The sequence below is a fragment of the Mastigoproctus giganteus genome, chromosome 5 (assembly GCF_048544385.1).
Source record: "Mastigoproctus giganteus isolate SK-2022 chromosome 5, ASM4854438v1, whole genome shotgun sequence".
Taxonomy (NCBI): domain Eukaryota; kingdom Metazoa; phylum Arthropoda; class Arachnida; order Uropygi; family Thelyphonidae; genus Mastigoproctus; species Mastigoproctus giganteus.
In genome coordinates, this window is record NC_143579.1 from 69,460,034 (window position 1) to 69,483,161 (window position 23,128).

Here is a 23,128-nt window from a genome sequence, read left to right on the forward strand (position 1 = left end):
TCTAGAGCAAAGTTTCCGGCACCCCCCTCCCCACATACTGCTCCTTCAACCCATGCACGGTACTAAGTACTATAGGTTTTGATACCTTTCGTGTTTGGGGTTTTCATAAAAAAAAAAAAAAAAAATATATATAAGTAAAGGAACCCTTGCTGTTTTTCTTAGCATCCTTTGCCAAAGATTTCTCGCAATCTGCCTTCGCCTGCCTAGCCTCCTTTGTGGCTTTATTACAGACTAGCTTATATCTGCCATAGGCTTCTGTGTCATCTGATATATGCATCCCATGCATTTTTCTTCTCTGCCACGAGTCTCATTAGTTCATTTGACAACCATTTAGGCCTAAACCTTGAACAATATTTCTTAATAGGTATGAAACGTTTAATAGCTTCCACTATTAATTCCTTGAATGCTTCCCACTTAGAATTTGCTATTGGTAATATCATCACTTAATCCCACTGTACAGAATTTAAAAACTGTCCGTATTCACATTTACGGAAGCAAAAACCCTTTCATTTACTCCTGTATACTTACTTATATCCTTAAGTAAATCCCACATCACTGCCACCTAGTGGTTCCTTTATCTGCAAATTCTTAATACACGAATGATCACTGCTGATAACCAAATCAAGAGTATTACCCTCTCTGGTTGCCTTTCGAACATGCTGCTGCAAAAAACAATCATCCAATAAATCCACAAAAGTCTTATTAGTGTGCGAGTGACCAACTCAGAAGTTGCAGTCAGTATCTGGGAAGTAAAAATCCCTCATTATAAGCCATTCTGATTTACTAGCCCACTATTTCTCTGTACAATTGTTCATTGTGCTCATTCAAGTCATTAGGCCTATAACACATTCCTACTCTTATTTTTGCTTTCGCAGTGCTTATGTCATACCAAACTGACTCAACAGTGCACTGTTCATCTATATCAGGAGTGGCCTACTTAATTTGTGATGTGATCTACTTTTTTCCTTCAAAATTTGGTCCTTGATATTGTCACAGACATTCTCCCAGATATGCTAGACAAGCTGTACTTGCTACCTGGGAATCTAAAACGCTGATGGAACTGATATTCGGGTGACGCTCAAGTCAAGTGCACCCAATTTCGACGAAGTCCGGAAGGTCTGTGACAGACAAATCCTCTGCTTGCATGTTCACGATGGTGGGACTGTTACTAATCCTGGGTATAACCTCCATGCACAAGTACATGGTGGGTGACCACCCAGGTGTGAACCAACGTAAGCAGGGGTCAAGGTGTGGTGCCCACACCACATGGAGGAATGCTGCCTCCTCTATGTTACCACGCAGTACTGGGTGGTAGATGACTCTCATCAACCGGTGAAATACCACCACTTTGCTTATTGGAGGTTTGAAGTGGTGAACCCATGTTTAGTCTCTAGAGCTAAGTTCCGGTCAACCCTTCCCTATCTCTTCCATCATGCAGTATGATTGATGAGGTTATGATGAACATCGTTGCGAGATCCAATATTCCTTACATTTCAAGGGTACAGCTCTAAAACGGTGTTCGCAGGCCGGCCGCTAGTTAGTACACCGGACTGAACCTATTGGTTGGCGCATTATAGCCTCAGCTGCTTATGCGCCAATAAAACTCAAATCAAATCAAACCTATTGGTAACTCTGTCGGAGGCTTCCGGATCAGCTAGTATATAATCTTGCTACCTCTACTCTGCCAGATAGTGACTGGAGGGAGTCCAAGTAGTGTGTATGCGGGGAGCATTGTCGAGGCCACGTTATGTCAAGGATCTGGGTATATTCTTACAATGTGTACGCCATATCCAAAAATTTCATTACTTCATACGCCATATCCCACCCACTTTTTCTTACTATTGAATACACCATGAATTGTCAAACTAATAGAGCAAGCTTATCTGCGAAAAGATCTAAACCTCCCAAGCACTTCCTAATTCATTTGACAAATATACGTGGTCTCAATGATGTCCAGTTCCACTTTAAGTCTGCCAAACCCCATGTACTTTTTCTGACAGAATCTCAGTTATCGGTTGATTCAACTACTGCTCATTTCAGATGCCCAAATTATTCGCTGTATGATTCCTTTTGCCTCAAAGGTAGTAATTCTGCATATGTCTGATCTGATATTCCCCGTCAGAGACTTGTCAACTTGGAATCTCCTCTCTTTGATCTTCTCTGGCTTAAAATCTCTCTAGCTCATTGTGTCAAATTCATCCGTTGTCTCTAATGTTCTCCCAACTCCACTAATACTTGGAGCTCTTTGACTTCCTCTCTTCTCCAGTCCAACTTTGCTAATAGTGAGGTAATTTTTCTTATTGATTTTAATGTTCACATCTCCAGCTGGCTTCCGTTTTCTAGTCACACCGACCCAGCTGGTCGACATGCTGAGGCGTTTGCAATTACTAATGACCTTGCACAGATTGTTCATTTACCTACAAGAATACCGGACAATCCTAATCATACAGCCAACACATTTCATCTTTTTCTCACAAACAACCCTTTTAAGTACACGGTTGAAGTGAGACGCCCTTTAGGCACTTCAGATCACAACTTGGTGATTGTCTCTTCTCCAATGGAACCTTTATCTCATGGCTATTCCCAACCTCGTGTCGTTTGGCATTACAAGAATGCAAAATGGGATGACCTGCGAGATTTCTTTTCTTGTTTTCCTTGGTCGGATTACTGTTTCAAAACTTCTGATGTCAACATTTGCCCAGATCGTGTCAGTGAAATTATTTTTGCAGGAATGGAATCCTTTATCCCACACTCCACTTTAAAATCTAGTCGTTTATCTAAATCTTGGTTTTCCAATAAATGTGCTAAGGCTGTTCAAGAGAAGAATGTTGCATATCGTAATTGGCTTGTTTCTAATTCTTCAGTTTCATTTAGCAGTTATTAATCAGTCCAAACTAGAGTTTGAACAGGCTAAGAGTAGAAAACTTTCTCCTTGCCCTAATGGTAGCCAAGCATTCTAGTCTCTTGCCAAAGCTAATAGCTGCAACTTTTGCCCATCTCTTCACCCACCTCTGTCCAATCTAGATGGTTCTGTTGTCACTTCAACCAAGGATAAAGCTGACCTGCTAGCATCCCAGTTTTCTTCCAACTCACGTACAGTCAGTCCTCGTGTAACTCGTGTTTACACTACACGAATTTGATCATACACGATTTATAAATAGGGGAATGATATCGTATATAACACGAACCGAATTCACTTATGTACGATTCGCCTTTGTGTTTACAAGAAAAGGCAGTCGAACGCGGAATCAACCCAACTGAACGCAACACGATAGGAATGACAAGAAGATTCTGAAAATGTATTTAATTTTTTATATTGGTGAAGGGGAAACACATTTCACCATAATAACGTAAAAACCCACACAATTCCAGCTATCGGTATTATCGCAAATGCAATTAGATCGAGTTTACTACCAAGTTTATAACAGATTCCACTAGCAGGAATGCAATTGGAAATTGTTTTTATTCTTTTATGGTAGTAACCCCCAGAAAAGTGCTTTAGTAAAATGTGAGCTAGTGAGATGTTAATAGAGTGTCTCTGCCTTTACGGTGTTGTTTATTCAGTTACTACACGCACGCAGCTTTGTTTATATGTATCAAGCGTGCCTCCTCATTTTGTAATTGTGCTTTATTCCCTAAAAATGAGTAAAATACTTAAAAGGTTTGAAAAGGAAGCGTCCTGGTGAATACACTACAGATTCAGAGAGAAAAAGAAAAGCAATATCGATAAACAGAAGCGGACTGGGTCAAAACTTCTTACCCGGGAAAATTTGTGGTGGCCTCATACTAGCGTTTATGTCCAAAATCACACCGGCCTCCTGGCCACCGGGGTTTCCCCGGTAAGGCTTATGGCCAGTCCGCCTCTGTCGATAAAAAAAAAAATATATATGAAATTGTGAAACGCTTTGAGCGAAATGAAAGACCATGTGCTACAGGCCTAAATGAGGCAACGCCGAGAATTACAAAGAATGCAGAGAAAATAACAATTTTCATAGCAGGAACAACTCAAGTGTAATTAAAATCCATTAGATTAAGACACAAAGAATTGGAAGAGATGGAACGGCTGTCTTCTGTTTGGATAGAAAATCAAACAAAAAACAAGTTTGCTTACGAAAACAAAGAAGCAAAAGCATTAGCAATATTTTATTACGGTAATTTATTGTGTTGGGTAATGTTTTGGTTACAAATGTGTGTAAATCTTGGGTGGTCGGCACCTAACCCTATTTTTCTCATAGGGCCTGTCGTTTATATTGCACGATTTTGCATTGCACGAGGGTTTCTAGGAACACAACTGTCATGCTATACGAGGACTGACTGTATTAATGATCTTGGTAAAACACCTACCACTATTCCCAACACACTCCATTCAATGTCTCCTGTGGTCTTCCGTCAAAAGGATGTCAGAAGGATTTTGACGAATCTTGATGCTAAGAAAGCTCCAGGTCCCGATGGTATTTCTACACTTGTTCTTAAAACCTGTGCTCCTGAACTTACTCCTATTCTTTGCCACCTTTTTTCACTTTCTTATTCCAAAGGTGTTTTTCCTTCTGCTTGGAAATTTGCTCATATCCAGCCAGTTCCTAAAAAGGGTGACAAATCTCTCTCATCCAATTATCGTCCCATTGCAATTACTTCTACTCTTTCTAAAGTAATAGAGAAATCAATGAACCGCCAACTCTTAAACTACCTAGAAACCTTCCGTCTGATCAACAATCACCAGTATGGATTCCGTCAGTGTCAATCCACTGGTGATGTACTGGCTTATATTACCCATTTATGGACTAATTCAGTGGAAAGGTTCGGTGAAACAAGAGTAGTTGCCTTTGACATCTCAAAGGCTTTCGATCGTGTTTGCATAAAGGTCTTCTAAACAAGCTTCCATCTTATGGTTTGCCAACTGTTTTTAGTAATTGGTTATCCAGTTTTCTCTCTGATCGCTCACTGAGGATGATGGTAGATGGCTCTCTGTCTTCTAATTTCTCCACTAATGCCGGTGTCCCCCAAGGTTCAGTTCTTTCCCCCACTCTTTTCCTCTTGTATATTGTAGACCTTCTTCCATTGACTGCAAATCCTATCCATAGTTTTGCTGATGATAGCACATTGCATTCCACTTTCCATTTTTAGAAACCTTGCCCTGCCCAATCAGCTTCAACTTCTCGAAAATCTTCTACCAATTCCTTAAATGCCGATCTTCAGGTAATCCTCCGGTGGGGCAAAGACAACTTAGTTGATTTCAACCCTTCTAAAACTCAGTCTTGTCTTATATCTTACAAAAAGGATTCTTCTGCTCCTATGCTTATCTTTAGTGACACTCCGATTTCTACGCAAAATGATATATCTCCTTTGGGGATTACCCTGACTTCTAATCTCTCTTCGCACAAGTACATTACAAATATTGCTTCCTCTGCATCTAAAAAACTTGGTTTTCTCTTTTGCTCTCGGCATTACTTTTCTTCCAAACAGCTGCTCACTCTGTATAAATCGCAAATCTGCCCTGCCATGGTATATTGTTTCCACATCTGGGGTGGTGCCCCCAAAACCTCCCTCAGGCTTCTTGATTCCATTCAGAAGAGGGCAGTTAGGTTAATTAATGATTCATCTCTAACAGAGTCTCTTCACTCGATGTCTCATAGACTTATTGTTTCTGCTGCATGCCTCTTCTACAGATACTTCCATGGGCACTGTTCTTCTGAATTGGCTTCTATAATTCCCGCTTTCTCTTTCAAAATAGTCTGAACACGTGCCGCCATCAGCCAACATCCATTTACTGTCCAACTTCAAACTCACAGAACCAACTTTTCATCTTCCTCCTTTATTCATTCAACTGCCGTTTTCTAGAACAACCTTCCTTCATACATATTTCCTGAAAATTACAGTCTACAGAAGTTCAAGTCCAATGTCAACAAATATCTTCTTTTGTCTTCTCAACCTCCAATCCAAGCATGGTACTAAGTACTATAGGTTCTAATACCTCTCGTGTTTGGGGTTTACATAAAAAAAAAAAAAAAAAAAAAATGTGTGCTGCGATCTACCATCTCAAAAATTACATTGTATAAGGTACACAAATCGAGGGATGACTGTATATTTAAAATTCATTGTGATCAACCGAAATTAAATTCACGATTGACTCGTTGGCCACCCCTGATCAATATCAATTGGATGCACTTCTTTTGATTTTATGTTTTTCTTAATTAACAGCATAACACATCCTCCCTTTCTATCCTGTCTGTACACATTTTACTCCCCAAATTCCAAAATATGCTTTCCTAATATCTGTGTGACACCAAGTCTCTGATATCCTGACAATATCCACCTTTGATGTCTTGACCAACACTTCAAATTCATCAAATTTATTTACTATACTTCTAGCATTGGTATACATGTTCTGTTATGTTGCAGTACAGAACTATTCCATGTTGTGAATGGCAAATTTTCGAAACTTATGTTTTACAGAAGATAACAAACTTCTGTGCAATTATGAGGCCAATAGCAGTGCTTCGCCTAAGGGAAAAATTTTTTCATTCTTAGCTAATGAAAGTGGAGAGAAGAATGGCTCACATTTTGATGATTCTGGATTGTTGCACATGGATTCTGCTGGGCCTCTTTAAGTTGATGAATGTATGGCTCTTGTTCTTGTCCTGTTCTTATTCTTAGTTACCCTTACACAGCCCATGTATTTACTTGTTCTTTGGTGACTCCCAGCAGCTCTTGAAGTCCCCAGCAACTTGCTGTCTAGGCTGCTGCTCATTACAATAGAAGCAGTGCAAGAATCGCTTTCTCCTCTGCTCTTTTAGTCTGTGAATCCCCCACAAGATAGTGGTTTTCCGACCCGCCTAATATTACCTTGATAGCATCAGCAAATATTCTTGCACCCTTTCTATTTAAGTATATCCCATCCCTGTAGATGCATTCTCTCCTATTAGCAAGCACAGTCCATGCTAAAAAAATTCTAACCTATGACCCTTGCACAATCTCTCCAGGGCCGAATTCAATGACAAGGCTCTCGTCATATACTCCCTGTTATCGTTTCTGGGCAGAATTGCAGAAACTTTCAAATTCAACCCTAGCTCTCGACTTTTTTTCAACATTTACCTGTACTTGTTAAGTAAATCTGCAGATTTCTTACTCTTGGGGTCATTAGTGCCAACGTGTATGTCATCAACTTTTGCCCTTGGCAGACATACCCTGGTCCTGTTTCACCTGTCCCTTTTGCAAAGTATTTTCCTGTTTCCCTGACAATAGGGTCACCAACAATAACTAGTTCTTGTAGGACCAGCCCATTCTGCCTTGGAGATTGCCGCTGTGTTGCCTGATGCACAAGAGTGAGCTCTGGCGTTGAGATAGGTAGCTGAGAGTTTGATGGGTCCCTCTTATTAATTTCCTCGAGGACATCCACCCTGCACCTCAAACTCTCATAGACGCCAATCAGAATGCTGAGTTGGCGCCGAATTTCCTCACAGTCTCTGCACCTAGCACACACAAAGACAACCTCCTTGGATCATGTCCTGTTCTAGATAGCACCATACACATCTTAAATTTCACACATTTTTTTAGACTGTAATGCATTGGAGAATCTTCCCCTTTGGTTCTCCCCTGAGCGAAAGGGGGGAAAGAATGGAGGAGTTTAAGGACTATATCAATTTGTTGACAAATTTGAGGAGTTTGTTAAAGTGTATGATGATGTTGCTACCTCAGGAATGCTAACACTGGAAGAGCTGCTGAGCACCAAGCAAAACTATGTTTTTGTTACCATCAGCGAAGGTTAAAGTGAAGAAGCACAGATGCTGCCTTCTAAAAAAGATGTCCAAAATGCATTGAACATAACAGTTGTGTTGGCCTGCAGTAACATTAATAATGAAACAATTATTGCATTTGCTAATATCCATGTTGTAGTTTAATATGCATTCTTATGTGTGTGTTATGAATCCCATAGAAGTGCTTGGCCTACTATAAAAATTTTTTATTCTTTTCTGTTGAAAGTAGTCAGAAGAATGGCTTCAGATTTTGGCAATTCTTCTGGAACTTATATGCATATAAGTGTGTGCGTGCACACATGCAGACATGAACTCTTGTTCACAGAGTATGTACTATCCCATAAAAATTTAAAAATCAAACCTTACTGTAGGGCTTTCGTGTATATATATTTAAGTGATTTGTGGAAAAAGAAAAGTTTTTTAAGTTATTGTTGTGTGAGATTTTTATTTATGCAGTTTTGTTGAAAGTTTGTATTTCATATGGAAGATTACATCCAGGCTATCTTAATTACTTGGCTATCCTGAATTGTTGTATTGTAGAACTTAAGTAGCTTAGTTGATAAGAAAAAAAAAAAAAGTTTCCCTACATTACATTGTAAAAAGACAGATTATGAGATAGTAGTAGTTGACTTAGATCTTTATGTTGAATCAAACAAGTGTCTTTGAAATATTTAGCCTAACTATTTGAGTTTTGTCTGATTTTGGTTCACAAAAACTAGTACACTGAAAGGACAGAATTCATGGAATGCCTGGTTCCTGGGCAACGTGATGCTGTCACCCCTCTCATTAGTGGACAAACCCACCACTTGGCAGGTATATAGGTACACTGCATTCACGTAGATGGTAATTTGATGTTATTATGGATAAATGTCGTGAGTTAACCGACTTTGAAGAAGGGATGATGGTGGGTGCCCAACGCATGGGTCACTCTATTGCGGAGGTGGTACAGAAATTTTGTATTATCCCCGTTCAACAGTATCAAGAGTGTATCGGGAATACGCTATTTCCAGAATAACATCTCATCGTGGACAGTGCAGTGGGCGGAGAAAGGTGGTGGATGAATGTGGCCATTGACTCCTGTCTTGCATTGTTTCAGCCAACTGGAAAGCGACAGTGGCACAAGTCGCCACCGACTTCAACGAGGAAGTGCCAGAAACGTCTCCACCAAGACCACAGGCAATCATTAGCCACAATAGGCTATGGGAGCCACTGACCCACCAGAGTCCCATTGCTAACACCACGACACAAGACTCTACGCCTCAACCGGGCGAAAGATCATTGGCACTGGACCTTGGATGATCAGAGACAGACAGGTCTTCTTGTCCATTGAGTCCCATTTACAATTATTTCAAACAGACAGGAGGGTGCGTATCTAGTCGAAACAGCATGAAGCTATGCACCTGTGATGTCAACAAGAAACTGTGCAGGCAGGTGGACAGTCGGTATTGGTTTGAGGCGTGTTCAACTGTCACATGTTGGAAGCTCTGGAAAGTCTAGACGCATCTCTGAACGGTCCAGGTTACATGTCCATCCTTGCAGACCATCTGCATCCCTTCATGGTCATCATGCATCCATAGAGCTGTGGTGACTAGAACATGGTTCGAAGAGCATTCCACAGATTTTATCACCATGGAATGGCTTACCCATTCACCGTACATGAACCCTGTGGAGAACCTTTGGGATGCTGTGGAAAGGTCCATTTTGATCTTTGGATCCTCCTTCACCCAGGAATGCGACGGAATTATGGACAACGGTGTAGCAAACATGAATGGAAATGCCTGTGGAACGCTTCCATGAACTAGTGGACTCAATTGCCTCGTCATGTAATTGTCTTTATCCGGGTGAAATGTGGGCCTACCCATTACTATGTATGTATCCCATGATTTCTGTCTACCCAGTGAAATTTTGATTCATGTGTATCTGGTATTGTTAATCATAAAATTATATGGAGTTTAGACAATTGATGAAAATGGTGTTTTCAAAATTAGAATAGAAACATTGATGGAAATAACTTTATTGACGGTCAGAATGGAAACTGTCTATATTTGCATACTGAATTACAGGCAACCCCCCTATAACATGGTACTTCTACAACGTGGTTTTGCTCTAACATGATTGATAAATTGCTTCAATCCTCGCACAACACTGTACTTCTATAACATGATTTTGCTCTACATGGTTAGCGAATTGCGGAAAACCTCGCATAACACTATTTTTTAGCTTTCGTCCAAGGGAAACCCTGCTATTATGTTGGATGTAATTTTTCAACATTTCCATTCTTTTTTGTGAATCCCCACTGTTGACTCGCTAGTCGTTATGCAAAAAATATATATATATATATATATATTTTTTTTTTTTGGGAAATCCCCATGTTAGGTTCTGTGCTGTTGAACATGTACTTGTTTAAGACCATAAGAAATTGTGATTTCAAAGCGTGCAGTTTGTGACTTTTAAGGTGTTTGTAAGGTTATTTTGGTTTTTATTTGATCGTTTATAAATTTTTCTAGGTATGTATTATTACTAAACTTTGTTCAGTATTGAAATAGTTTCTTTGTTGTAAATGAAATTTCAGCCCTAAATTATGCCTAACAAACTTAGACATAATTAAGGAACTTAAGGCATAATTCTTTAAATAAATCAGCAACTGCCGATTTATTTAAAGAATGGTTTCTAAATTGTTTTGTGCCAGCTGTGGAAAACTATTTAAAGAAAAAAAATCTAGATTTCAAAGTTTTATTACTATTGGATAATGTGCCAGGCCATCCAAAAGATTTAAGTCGTCCATAATGTTCCTCCCACCTAATACAACTTCTTTAATTCAGCCATTAGAACAAGGCATTATATCTACCTTTAAAGCTGATTACATCAGAAAATTGTTACAGTAGACTGGAAAAATTTGATTCCAAATCTATTGAAGTGATGGAGGCATGGAAACATTTCTCAATTGCGGACTGTATCAGAATCATAGCTTTATCGCTCAAAGTAAAACCATCAACATTAAATGTGTGTTGGAAAAATGTATGGCCACAGTCAGTTCATTCAGGAAATATGGTTGAACCGGCAGAAAATGAAATCGGTGCAATAGTAGGACTTGCAATGTCAGTAGGATGGGAAGGGAAGGTTTTAATGATATGGCTACTGAAAACATTCAAGAATTACTGGTAGAAAAAGAGCCTGGAAAATCAGATTTGGTGGAAATGGCATCAGAGGTAAACCAAATTAATTCATAGGACAATAGCGCAGATGAAAATTCTGAAGGAATTTTCTGCCGGTTCAACCATATTTCATTCAGGAAATATGGTTGAACCGGCAGAAAATGAAATCGGTGCAATAGTAGGACTTGCAATGTCAGTAGGATGGGAAGGGAAGGTTTTAATGATATGGCTACTGAAAACATTCAAGAATTACTGGTAGAAAAAGAGCCTGGAAAATCAGATTTGGTGGAAATAGCATCAGAGGTAAACCAAATTAATTCATAGGACAATAGCGCAGATGAAAATTCTGAAGTTCCAAATTTTACATTAAAAAGCATACGGGAAGGCATAAACTTAGCTGAGCAATTTGAATCTTATTTTTTGAATGCAGATCCTTCAACTGAAAGGAACACAAAGTTCAAAGGGGAGCTTAAAAAATGCTTAACTCTATACCATAAAATTTACAAAGATCTATCAAGCAAAAGCAAACAATCCCAGATTACTAATTTTTAAAAGAGAGCAGAAGATATACGAAATGTAGATGCTGTATGTCACATTTTGTAAGATGTTTGTTCAGTTATTACTATTTTTAATAAAAATTAAATTTCTGATAATTATTAAAAAAAAAATGACGTATTTTTGTTAGGTTTTTGAACGTAGCCAACTTTTTGTACTCATTCTTATTCCCATATAACACGGTTTCACACTACAAGATTTTGTAGGAACCTAACTACTGGGTTATACGAAGGTTACTTGTAGTTAATAATCTTCTAGTATGGAAAGTAGTATTTGTATTTATTGTCTAATTTAAGGAATTTTACTGATTTATATAATTTATATGTTTTTAGGATGTATTTGGTGTTCTGAAAGTGTGTGCAATTAGTTCCGGTTACTGTTTAGGAAGCTGCAACTGGATTATTAATAGTGCCTATGAAAAGGTAAGAATAGCTTTGCTGTTAACAGAGATATTCCTTAACCGGGCTGATGGTGCCCTGGTTTGTAGCAAAGACAGTGCCAGGTACCTGACAGGTGCCCATTTTATTGTTAATTTTTGGAAAATGTTTTTGATTCTTTCTGAATTCTGCTTGAATAATGACAGTAGTTCATCTTTTCTTAATCAATTGCAATACTTATTGGATGTAACTTTTTTTTTTTTTTTTTTTTGAGTTTTAAAGAAACAACCATAATGTTTCTTATCAAGAAGCAAAGAGAATCATCTCACCACCAACTCATGCAAACAGACCTACATATGCCCAAACCACTAAAAAATTCCAATCAACCGCATCGCAAACTGAACTAACAGTACCCCCAAAAGAGTCATTCTCGAATTACAAAAAATTTTTGTACAGTGCAACTCAAACCCAAGTAGTTAATACACCAATTTCCATACCACTTGAAAACCTGCACACCCCGGATCAAGGACTCAAAGAAAAACATATCCCAGCTTCTAGTCACTGACAAGAAATGGACACTAAAGAAAAATCAGCAGATGACCCTGTCCTTCAAATTTTTGTTGAAGAAGACATGGACACAGAAAGGCCTTCCTTCCGAAAAAAAGATAAAAACAAGAGTGAAAAACAGAAAACCTCAGCAACACGAAAATGCTCGGAAAGTCTAACAAGAGATAAATAAAGAACAGAATAATACAGTGGAATTGTTGTGGATTCCGTGCCAATATCGATGACCTATACGATCTTAACCCGGTCAAAGTCCACCCTGTTTTTGTCTAATTTTTAACCCTAACTCGAAAATTGCTCCCCCCCCGAAGAAAACTAATAATTTTCATAATTTCTACTCAATTTTCCAAATTGAAACTCTCAATATACATAAACAGAAGTATATTCTTTGATTTCCTACCTTTAGCGCTCAGCAAAAACTATTAATTCACTCTAAAACAGCAAAAATGTACGATCACATTTCAATTTATTAAATTTTGATGTCGGCAAAACAAGATCCAAACTTTGAAAATAAAACGCGTTACTTCATTAGTTCAAAAATTCGCGCATCAGCTCGGCGCCTCTGGCTAAAACGAATCAACGCACGCAGAGAGATAGACTGGTCAAGCTTACGTCATTAACGTTACCAAGGTGATCCAAGGAGAAAATGAAACTGTAAACAACTTTCGTGGAAAACAAACAGTTGGGCATCATTACTTGCGAACACTAATTTGCATGGCTCACTCACAACAGTAGCTTTATTGCTTTTCGTAATTGTTGTACGAAAGAATTGCAACGGATTGGTTTTGAAAAACTAAAATATTGCATTTCCTTTCTTCAATATCTACTAAAAAAAATCAAGGAAATTCATCTACTGGAAGCTATACTGGAAACGGAAAGAAAAAAACTGTCGTAAAACTGATCACTACAATGCGCATTTCATAAAAAAAAAAAGTTCGCTTTATTGTAATTGTTTCTAGAGGACTAAATCGGAACAGCAGTTTCATGGATGAATATTTGATCTTCTTACGAAATTTCAAGAAAATATTTCTATTCATAGCTGCGTTATAAACTTCGAAAACTGATATCGAAGGAACTTCACATGCATCTCACCTGGTGTACAAACGAAAAAAAAAAAAAAAAAAATGCGCAGCTAGTAACAGATTGTGAGAACAATCCATTACTCGTAGTGAGGGATTGGGAAATTGTAAGTAATTGTTATTGAATACTTCAATATTTCCTTGATATGCATTTGATATCATCAAAAAATTTCCAGAGAAAAATTGAATTTTCATTATCACACAACGCCCGAAAAATTCACCATAAAATGTCATGTGTTTCAATGTTTGAATTCCATTCTGAGCTGCAAATGTAATTTCACTTCTCTTGCGCTGACAGAGTAGCCGTTCACCGAATGAAGAAAAACAGGGTTCATTTTCATGAAATTTCCAATTCCCTTCTTTCACTTGACGGAAAAAAACTCCTTAGGGGAGGGAGTCCACCCTTTCTAGTCCGACCCTGGAGAGAGAGAGAGAGAGAGAGAGAGAGAGAGAGAGAGAGAGAGAGAGAGAGAGAGAGAGAGAGAGAGAGAGAGAAATAAAAAATACCCTTTTGGTGGGGAGAAGACCAAGAGATTGTCAAACTTCCAGAGCGCTAACTTTCATTTATATTATTTATTATTATTTATTTATTTTATTTTATTATATTATTATTATTTTTTTTTTCTTGTGTTGTTCTAGCAATCCATCCTGGATTGGGGCTTCCCTGGGCCGGGATAGTGCTTCTCCTCTTTTCTCCTTCCCTCTCTTCATCTTATACAAGTTTTTCTTTCCTCCCTGGGAAACTTTTTTTTTTTTTGGCTGATGCTGCATAAGCTCATACACTTGCTTTCTTGCATCACACCACTACTACTACTACTACTACTAGCAGTTCCCCAGGGAGGAGAGCGTGCAGTTAGTAGGGGAGATCTTGCCCTCCTGCTAGGGACGAGTACCTGGAGGCAGCCAGGTGATTGCTGCTTCCAGGTAGCCAGAATGCCCAAATACAACATCACAATACAGAACACACACATAAGCTCACAAACAGTTTTTCTTTCCTGTCACTTTCTCCCGTGCAGGATGAAAAATTTTTTTCTCTCTCTCTTGCCTTCCTTTTCATCTGTCTTCATCCAACATGGGATATTCCTAAACGGGATGATTTTTTTTTTTTTTTTTTTTTCACAACACACACTGGCCTTACCCTGACAATGCGTAAAAACTGAACAGAGCAACGAGTCCGAGATGAACTTTTATTCTAGGAGCCGCCCATACAAAAACAAAAAATAAATAAAGAAAATAAATAATAATAATAATAATAATAAAAAAAAAAAAAACAGCATTGCAGCTCTAAGTCAGCTTCATCCTAGGATGCCGAAACTGCAATTGTTTTAGAGAACAATATTTTGCATTTTTACTTTCTAACATTATTTTGCATTATAGCTCTGTTACAATAGTTTGCTTCGTTTCTTTACATTATTGCTGTAGCAAACGATATCGGTGTGCATGACGTTTCATCACAGATGCTGGAGTTCTAATTAGTCAGTTCATCCTAGGATGTGGAATTACTAATTAGTCCGATTTTGGGCTGGTGCTCATTTGATAAAAAATCCAGAATAATTCCTCTGGAAATATTAGCTAGTGAACTGCAGTATAAATTTCAAACATCGCTGTATTGCTTATCCTTTGAGTGACCGCATGTTTTCGCCTTGTACAATTGTTTTATTGTGGACACTTTCTTCCAGTCAGTAAAATCATTATTATACATATAAAGTAATTCATTATGTTGGGGGAAACCGTTTTTGTTCCTAATTGATGTAGCACTTTCGAATTTCGCAAAGTGGATTATTTGAACATACATTAGAAGGTCGGTAAAAGAGTTGATAATTGATGGGCAGCATTCCGACAAACAAATTTTCTGTTTATATTACGTGATGACCACACGGTCAGAGATCCCGAAATAGAGAGAGAGAGAGGGAGAGAGAGGGAGAGAGAGAGAGAGAGAGAGAGAGAGAGAGAGAGAGAGAGAGAGAGAGAGAGAGAGAGAGAGAGAGAATACAAGAAATCGCACTGCATTTAGCAGTCACCGACTCATCTGCCAAAAACCACAGTAAAACAATAAAAGTGATGGGGAGTAAGTCTATTTGTCAGCGGAGTTTATCTGTTTTTTGCAGTTCAGAACAGCATTATGACCGTGGATAGTGAATTTATTCGGCTTCTGTACTAAAACAGAATTTCTCCCTTTGCGATGACATCAAAGCGTAACAAGCAAATATCTTCTAACGATACTTTTTGAGCAGCCGTTAGTTGTAATCTGTTAGCTTTGTATTGTTACAAATATTGCAGTTCACAAATATGAACAATACACATTTCAAGAAAGAAAGAAATTCATAGCGGATGATTTTGTTTTTCTTTCTTTTGATGCACCAGTTTCGAAGTTTATAACGCAGCTATAAATAGAAATGTTTTCTCGAAATTTGGTTAGAAGATCAAACCCAGGAAACTGCTGTTCTGATATTGTTTACTAAAAACAATTACAATAAAGCAAACTTTTTTTTTTTTTTTTTTTATCAAATGCGCATTGCAGTGTTATCAGTTTTACACCAGTTTTTCCCGTTTCCAGCAGATGAATTTCCTTGATCTTCTGTTCGTAGGAGCAATACACTTGAAGAAAGGAAATACGATCTGTTCACCTTCCATAAACTGTTATCGGTACTGTATGGCTTTATTGCCTCTTATGTCAAAAACAGTAGCTCCTGTTCGTCTTTTGTTTATTTACACTTCTCCCTTACCGTCTCGATGTAGCTGTACTGGTGACGTGATATATACTTCCCACGCTTCACTCGTATTCACGCGGAGTTGTTTATCAGAACTGCTCCTCTCCGTAAAAAGAAATTCGCGCGCTTTACACCAAGAAACGAATCAAGTGTCGGGTTTCATAAGCTCTAGGCTGGTTAGGGCGGGGGTAAAAAAATTAATTGAAAAAGGCCTAAAAAATTGCATACTTGATGTCACATTTTTGTCATTTGCGTGAAATTCAATAGAAGGTTTTGAAAATTTAATTTAAGTGAGAAATTCAAGTGGGAAAATTCAAGAAAAAAGTTCTGGCTCCAACTATAGCGAGTTTCAGCTCTGTAATTAGTGTAAAAATTATAAAATTTATGAATTGTAATTTGATCTGGGTAAATATTTACCGCAGAGGACCGTTTGCGGGTTAATTAACTGTAAATACTCACCAATATGTCTCTGCCTTCAAGAGACTTATTTAAAACCCCAAAATACACCAAAACTGCTCAGTATAATATTATTAGAAAAGACAGAACTAATCAGAATATTGCACATGGTGGTGTAGCTGTTTTAACAAACCCACATATTCCTACCAAACAAGTCTTACTGAACTCTCCCCCTTGAGGCAATAGCAGTCAATGTAGCTGCTGACATCCATATGACAATCTGCTCCTTATACATCCCACCAAGCTATACCTTCCAACAAAATGATCTAAATAATCTTATAGCTCAACTCCCAACACCTTTCCTCATTCTGGGAGACAAAAATGGTCATCATACTCTGAGGTAACAACAACATCGATCGAAGAGGAAAACTAATTGAACAGTGTCTAGACAATAACAATCTCCTTCTTCTAAATGATGGTTCACCTACATACGTTCACCTTCCTTCAGGAACAAGTACTGCAATAGACTTGTCTATCTGTTCAGCAACCTTCTATCCTACTCTTAAGTGGACGATAAACAACGATCCACTACATAGCGATCACTTCCCCATAATAATTGAATTACTTAATATGCCCCCTCATCATCCTACTAAAGGCACCTCCGTAGCCAGGTGGGCAGGAGCAGCAGTGCATAGCACATGCTTCTTGATTAGACCGGGGTTCGAGCCCTGAAAACCAAATAACAAATAAACATCCTACTAAAATTCCACATTGGCTCACTGATAAAGCAGATTGACAGTCCTATAAAAAAATTAACTAAGCTTGATCCGAAAATAATCCAAAATTCCACAACTGATGAAGCGGTTGACTATGTCACAAAAACGATATTACATGCAGCAGAACAAACTGTATCGAAATCCTCTTCAAAATTACCGATTCATCCAAAAATCTGGTGGAGTGATGAATGCCTTGTGGCTAAAAAAGAGCAAAGCAAAGCTTGGAATTCTTTTCACTGGAGTCCAACTACAACCAGCCTCATTCAATATAAGCACGCTAGAGCAAGAGGGAGATCAGTTAGTATCTGCAATAAAAAGGCTGCTTGGATCCGCTTCACTTCAACTATCAATCAACTCCTACACATAAAATTTGGAAAGCAATCAGAAAAACGACTGGCAAATATCAAACGACACCTCTACCCATCATGGAATGGAGAGGGCAGAATGTAAATGATCCTGCTGGAATTGCCAATATACTAGGTGAAATCTTTGCCAAAACATCAGCAACAGAAAGTTATACACTGACCTTCAGAAGACTGAAAACAAGTTCAGAAAAACAAAAGTTAAACTTCTCTTCAAAAGGAGATGAACAATACAACTTACCTTTTACCATCCACGAACTACATAGAGCCTTGTCAACATCCAGACGCAGTGCTGTAGGATACAGCACATATTCCATGATACAGAAACTAAGTAAAAAAAAAAAAAAAGTAAAGTGCAGCCATTATCAACCCACTGCAGGATGGAAGCCTCCTCAACAATTCATGCTGAGGGAAATGGACCATAATCTGCCACGCTGGTCCAGTGCGGGTTGGCAGATTGACCGTATTCAGCAGTCAGGGGCTTGAACCCCGGTCTACTCAAAGAGCGTGTGCTACTGCACTCCCGCCCACTCGGCTACGGAGGCCCTCCGTAGCCGAGTGGGCAGGAGCGGGAGAAACTAAGTACCGAATCATTACAGTCACTTCTTCATCTATTCAATAGACTCTTCCTTGAAGATAAATTCCCTAATCAATGGCATCAGCTACGGTCCTTGCCTTCCCTAAACCAGGTAAAAACCCTACAAATCCCACTTATTATAGACCTATCGCCTTGACCAGTTGCATTTGCAAAATTGTCGAAAAGATGGTAAACCACCTACTGATCTGGTACCGTTAAAATTTCAATCTGTTACGTTCTGCATAATTCGGTGTTTGACAAAAGAGATCTACAATAGATATACTAGTAAGACTAGAGAATTCCATTCGGAATGCATTCCTCAGATTGGAACATCATGTATTAGTCTGCTTCAATATCAGTAAGACCTATGATTCCACGTGGAAGTATGGAATACTCCATGAATTACATCGCCATGGACTTCGGGGGTCACCTCCCGATTTTCATATAAAATTTCCTATGCAAGCATAGGAAATTTTATTGAGGAACTCCCTTTTCACAAGAGGGAGTTCCTCAATGCTCTTTACTCAGTGCTTCACTTTTTATAATTGCAATAAACACCATTGCCGAACACTATTGATAAAGCACTGTTTGTGGATGACCTTAGTATTTGGTGTCATGCGAAAAACATGAATACTGTTGAGAGACAGTTGCAAGGGGCAATAACTAAGATCTGTTCATGGGCTCAGACTAATGGATTTCAGCTTTGTCTGCAAAAAACATTTTACATCCATTTTTGCTGCCAGCGCAACTCCACCCCAATCCAGAGCTACAACTGAATTGCCAACCAATAGCAGTTCATTCCAGCATACAGTTCTTAGGAATCACTTTAGATCATAAACTCACTTTCCTTGAGCACATCAAAAGACTAAGAACATCATGTCAACAAAAACTAAATATCATCCGGGTTCTCTCTGTAACTAAGTGGGAAGCTGATCGCCTTACTTTATTACAGCTATATAGAGCCTTAATAAGATCGAAATTTGACTACGGAGCACCAGTGTATAGTTCAGCAAGATCTAGTGCTTTCGCTGGCTTGACCCTATCCATCATAGTGGAATACACATTGCCTTAGAAGCATATCGCACGTCTCCAATACATAGCTTTATATGCTGAAGCACATGAACCCCTCTCTCGATCAGACGACAACAACTGATACTACATTACGCCTATAAAATTAGATCTATGCCAGAACACCCAAACTGGCAGATACTTTTCACATCACAGCACAGCAGGTTATACCAAAACCCCTCTAATGCTAACCATCCTTTGGATGTGAGAATAAAACACCTCCTAGAAGAACTAAATTTAACTTTAGACAGTGTGGCACATAGCCTCCCATCTTCTCAAAGTATCTGCCAGAACACCCAAACTGGCAGATACTTTTCATATCACAGCACAGTAGGTTATACCAACCCCCCCCCAATGCTAACCGTCCTTTGGGTATGAGAATAAAACACCTCTTAGAAGAACTAAATTTAACCTTCGACAGTTTGGCACATATCCTCCCATCTTCTCTTACTCCTTGGAATATCACTCCATCTTCATGTAACTTACATCTACATGAATGGAATAAATCTACATTGCATAGAGAAAACGTCTTGCAACTATACCATGCAGTAGTGGACCAGTTTCCCAACTTTGTCATAGTACATACTGATGGATCAAAGAATGATGCCCATGATGGAATCTCCGCAGTTTTTTCAAACATCACGTTAGCTTATCAGTTGTCACTTGAGTTCAGTATATTTTCCACCGAACTAATAGCAATTCTGGTTGCACTGAATTACATTGAGTCCTCTGATATTAACAACAGCATAATTTTCACAAATTCTTTAAGTGCACTTCAAGCACTAAAAAACATCATGAACATCGCCCACCCAGTCGTGAAAGGTGGGCTCGAATTCCACTTATCAGAACTTGGGAAAAACATATACTTCTGCTGGGTCCCAGGACATATGGAAATTCCTGGAAATGAACCAGCGGACAATGTTGCCAAATTGGCTCACCTACTACCCGAGAACAAGTGGAAAGTGCCTCATCAAGACTATCGACCAATAATCCAGGAAAAATGCATGTGCCAGTGGCAGTTATCATGGGAAAATTAACTTAACAATAAGCTTCGAAATATCAAGCCAAACCTTGAGCGATGGCCTTCCAGCTTCAATTCAATCCTACATCACAAGGTAATATTGGCTCGTCTGCGAATAGGTCACACATCTTTTAAGAGGAGAGATAACCCCCTCAGTGTCATCACTGTAATACAGTGCTTTCAGTGAAACACATTCTTGTTGAATGCACAAAATATACAAGAGAATGCCAGAATCTTTGCACTCCAGCCACAACAGAAGATCCTCCTATACTTACTTCACTTTTAAATAATGAAACAAATGTCTCTAGCAGTTATAACATTCTCAAGATGATTAAAGTATATCACCTCCTTTAGTTAGTTAAAAAAATTTTTTTTCAATTATCTCTATTTGAGAAGAAATGGCATGCATACTTACCATATATATGGTGCACTATGGCCATAGTTGCCGATGCACCTAATAAATCCCGAAACAAACAAACCAGATCAGCTAGTGTATAATTTCACTGCCTCTACTCTGCCAGATAGTGACTGAGGCAAGTCTGAGTTGTGTGTGTGTGTGTGTGTGTGTGTGTGTGTGTGTGCGTGCGTGCGTGCGTGCGTGCACAGGGAGCATTATCGTGGCCGTGTTATGTCAAGGAGCTTGGTATATTCTTATGTGTACACCATATTCAAAAACATTGTCAATTCATACAACATATCCTCCTTACCTTTTCTTACTGCTGAATACATCATGAATAGTCAAACTAATAGAACAAACTTATCTGCAAAAAGATCTACACCTTCCAAACACTTCCTTGTTCATTTCACAAATATATGTGGTCTCAGTTCCAAACTCAGCAATGTGTATTTCCACTTACAGTCCACTAAACCGACATACGTCTTCTGATAGAATCCCAATTATTGGTTGATTCAAACACTGCTCATCTTAGTCGTTGAAATTATTTGCTGTATGATTCCTTTTGCTTCAAAGGTGGTACTTGTGCATATATATATGTCTGCTCTGATATTTCCTATGAGAGACAATAATTTGGAATCTCTTTTCAATCTTCTCTGTGTTAAAATCTATCTGCCCCATTCTGTCAAATTCCTCTGTTGCCTCTATTGTTCTCCCAGCTGTACTAATTACTTGGAACTCATTGACTTCCTCTCTTTGAAACTTCACTTTCTCCAGTCCAACTTACCTAACAGTAAGGTAATTTTCCTTGGTGATTTCAATGTTCACAACATCAGCTGACTTCCATTTTCTTAGTAACACTGGCCCAGCTGGCTGAGATTTTGAGGCTTTGCGGTTACTAACGATCTCACACAGATTGTTCCTATACCTACCAGAATACCAAACAATCCTAACTACACAGCCAACACTCTTGACCTTTTTCTAGCAAACAACCCTTCTAAGTACACAGTCAAGGTGAGTGGTCACCTAGCACTGAAAATCACAACTTAGCGATCGTCTTTTCTCCAATAGAGCCCTTCTCTCATGGACATTCCCAACCTTGTGTTGTTTGGCATTACAAGAATACAAAATGGGGTAATCTCAGAGATTATCCCATTTCATTTTCTGCTTACACCAAAGCTCACAACAATTGTAAAGCACTTATTAATCAGTCCAAACTAGATTTTGAACAAGATACGAGTAGAAAACTTGCTTCTTGTCCAAATGATAGTCGGGCATTCTGGTTTCTTGCTAAATCTATTGGCTATAACTTTTGCCCATCTCTATTTCCACCTCTGTCAAAACCAAATGGTTCTATTACCACTTCAGCTGAAGATAAAGCTGACCTGTTTGCATCCTAGTTTCTTCTAACTCGTGTATTGATTATTGTGGTAAACCACTACCTACCATTTCCAAAACACTCCATGCAATGCTACATGTGGGCTTCTGTCAAAAGGATATGAGAAGAATTTTGAACAGCTTTGGTACCAAGAAAGCTCCAAGTCCTAATGGTATTTCTCCACTTGTTCCGAAAACCTGTGCTCCTGTTTTTAGCTGCCTTTTTGCACTTTCCTATTCCATGAGTGTTTTCCTTTCTGCTTAGAAATTTCCTCATATTCAGCCAGTTCATAAAAAAGGTCATGTCAAGTTCATGACAAATCTCCTCCATCCAATTACACCGGTCAGCATCAATTTCCTTCCTGAAATAATTTTGACAGATTCTCATAGGAAATATGTACAAAATCTCAGATATGTGCTTAAAAATTTTTTATCCCTCTCAGTTTTCAAATATCATCGGTTAATGACTGAAAACCAAGACCTGTCATTAAAGCTTTATTTCCTGCTTTCCCATTTAGACTTTTTTCCTGAAAACTTGGGAGTGGTCTCCAATGAACAAGGTGAAAAGTTTCACCAAGATATTTCTTAAATTGAAAAAAGAAAATGGAGTCCAAATATATTCCCACGATTATAAAGAGCAAAACTCGACAAAATAAGTGTGTTTTTTTTATCACAGAAACATTTTTGTAACTAGAATAAGATTAATAGACCCATTGTTCAATATTTAGTACTATGTGTAGCATTTTCTTAAAATATATGAAATCTTTTTTTACTGAAAATCTTTTGACTTTAATCTCTTCTCCTTTAAAATTGGTGGGTGTTACAGCAGTATGGCTCCCATATTTGAATTCAGCAATGTCAGATCTACAAGAATCACCCTGATTTTTACAGGGAGCGGAAAAAAATAAAAAATTTTCTGCTGGCCAGGGTTATCATTCCATTGCACTTATTTCTGTGCTTTC

The 23,128-nt window shown here is 38.5% G+C and overlaps 1 protein-coding gene across 8 annotated transcripts in view; it reads left to right on the forward strand.

Annotated features, from left to right (window-relative positions):
* The window catches only part of IntS9 (integrator complex subunit 9), a 370,946-nt gene that overhangs the window by 108,714 nt on the left and 239,104 nt on the right, over positions 1–23,128 (forward strand). For all 8 annotated transcript variants that reach the window (XM_090373281.1, XM_090373278.1, XM_090373279.1 and 5 more), the window contains one exon: positions 11,797–11,886. In XM_090373281.1, the coding sequence (XP_090229407.1) occupies positions 11,797–11,886 (90 nt within the window). The remainder of the gene's footprint in view (positions 1–11,796; positions 11,887–23,128) is intronic.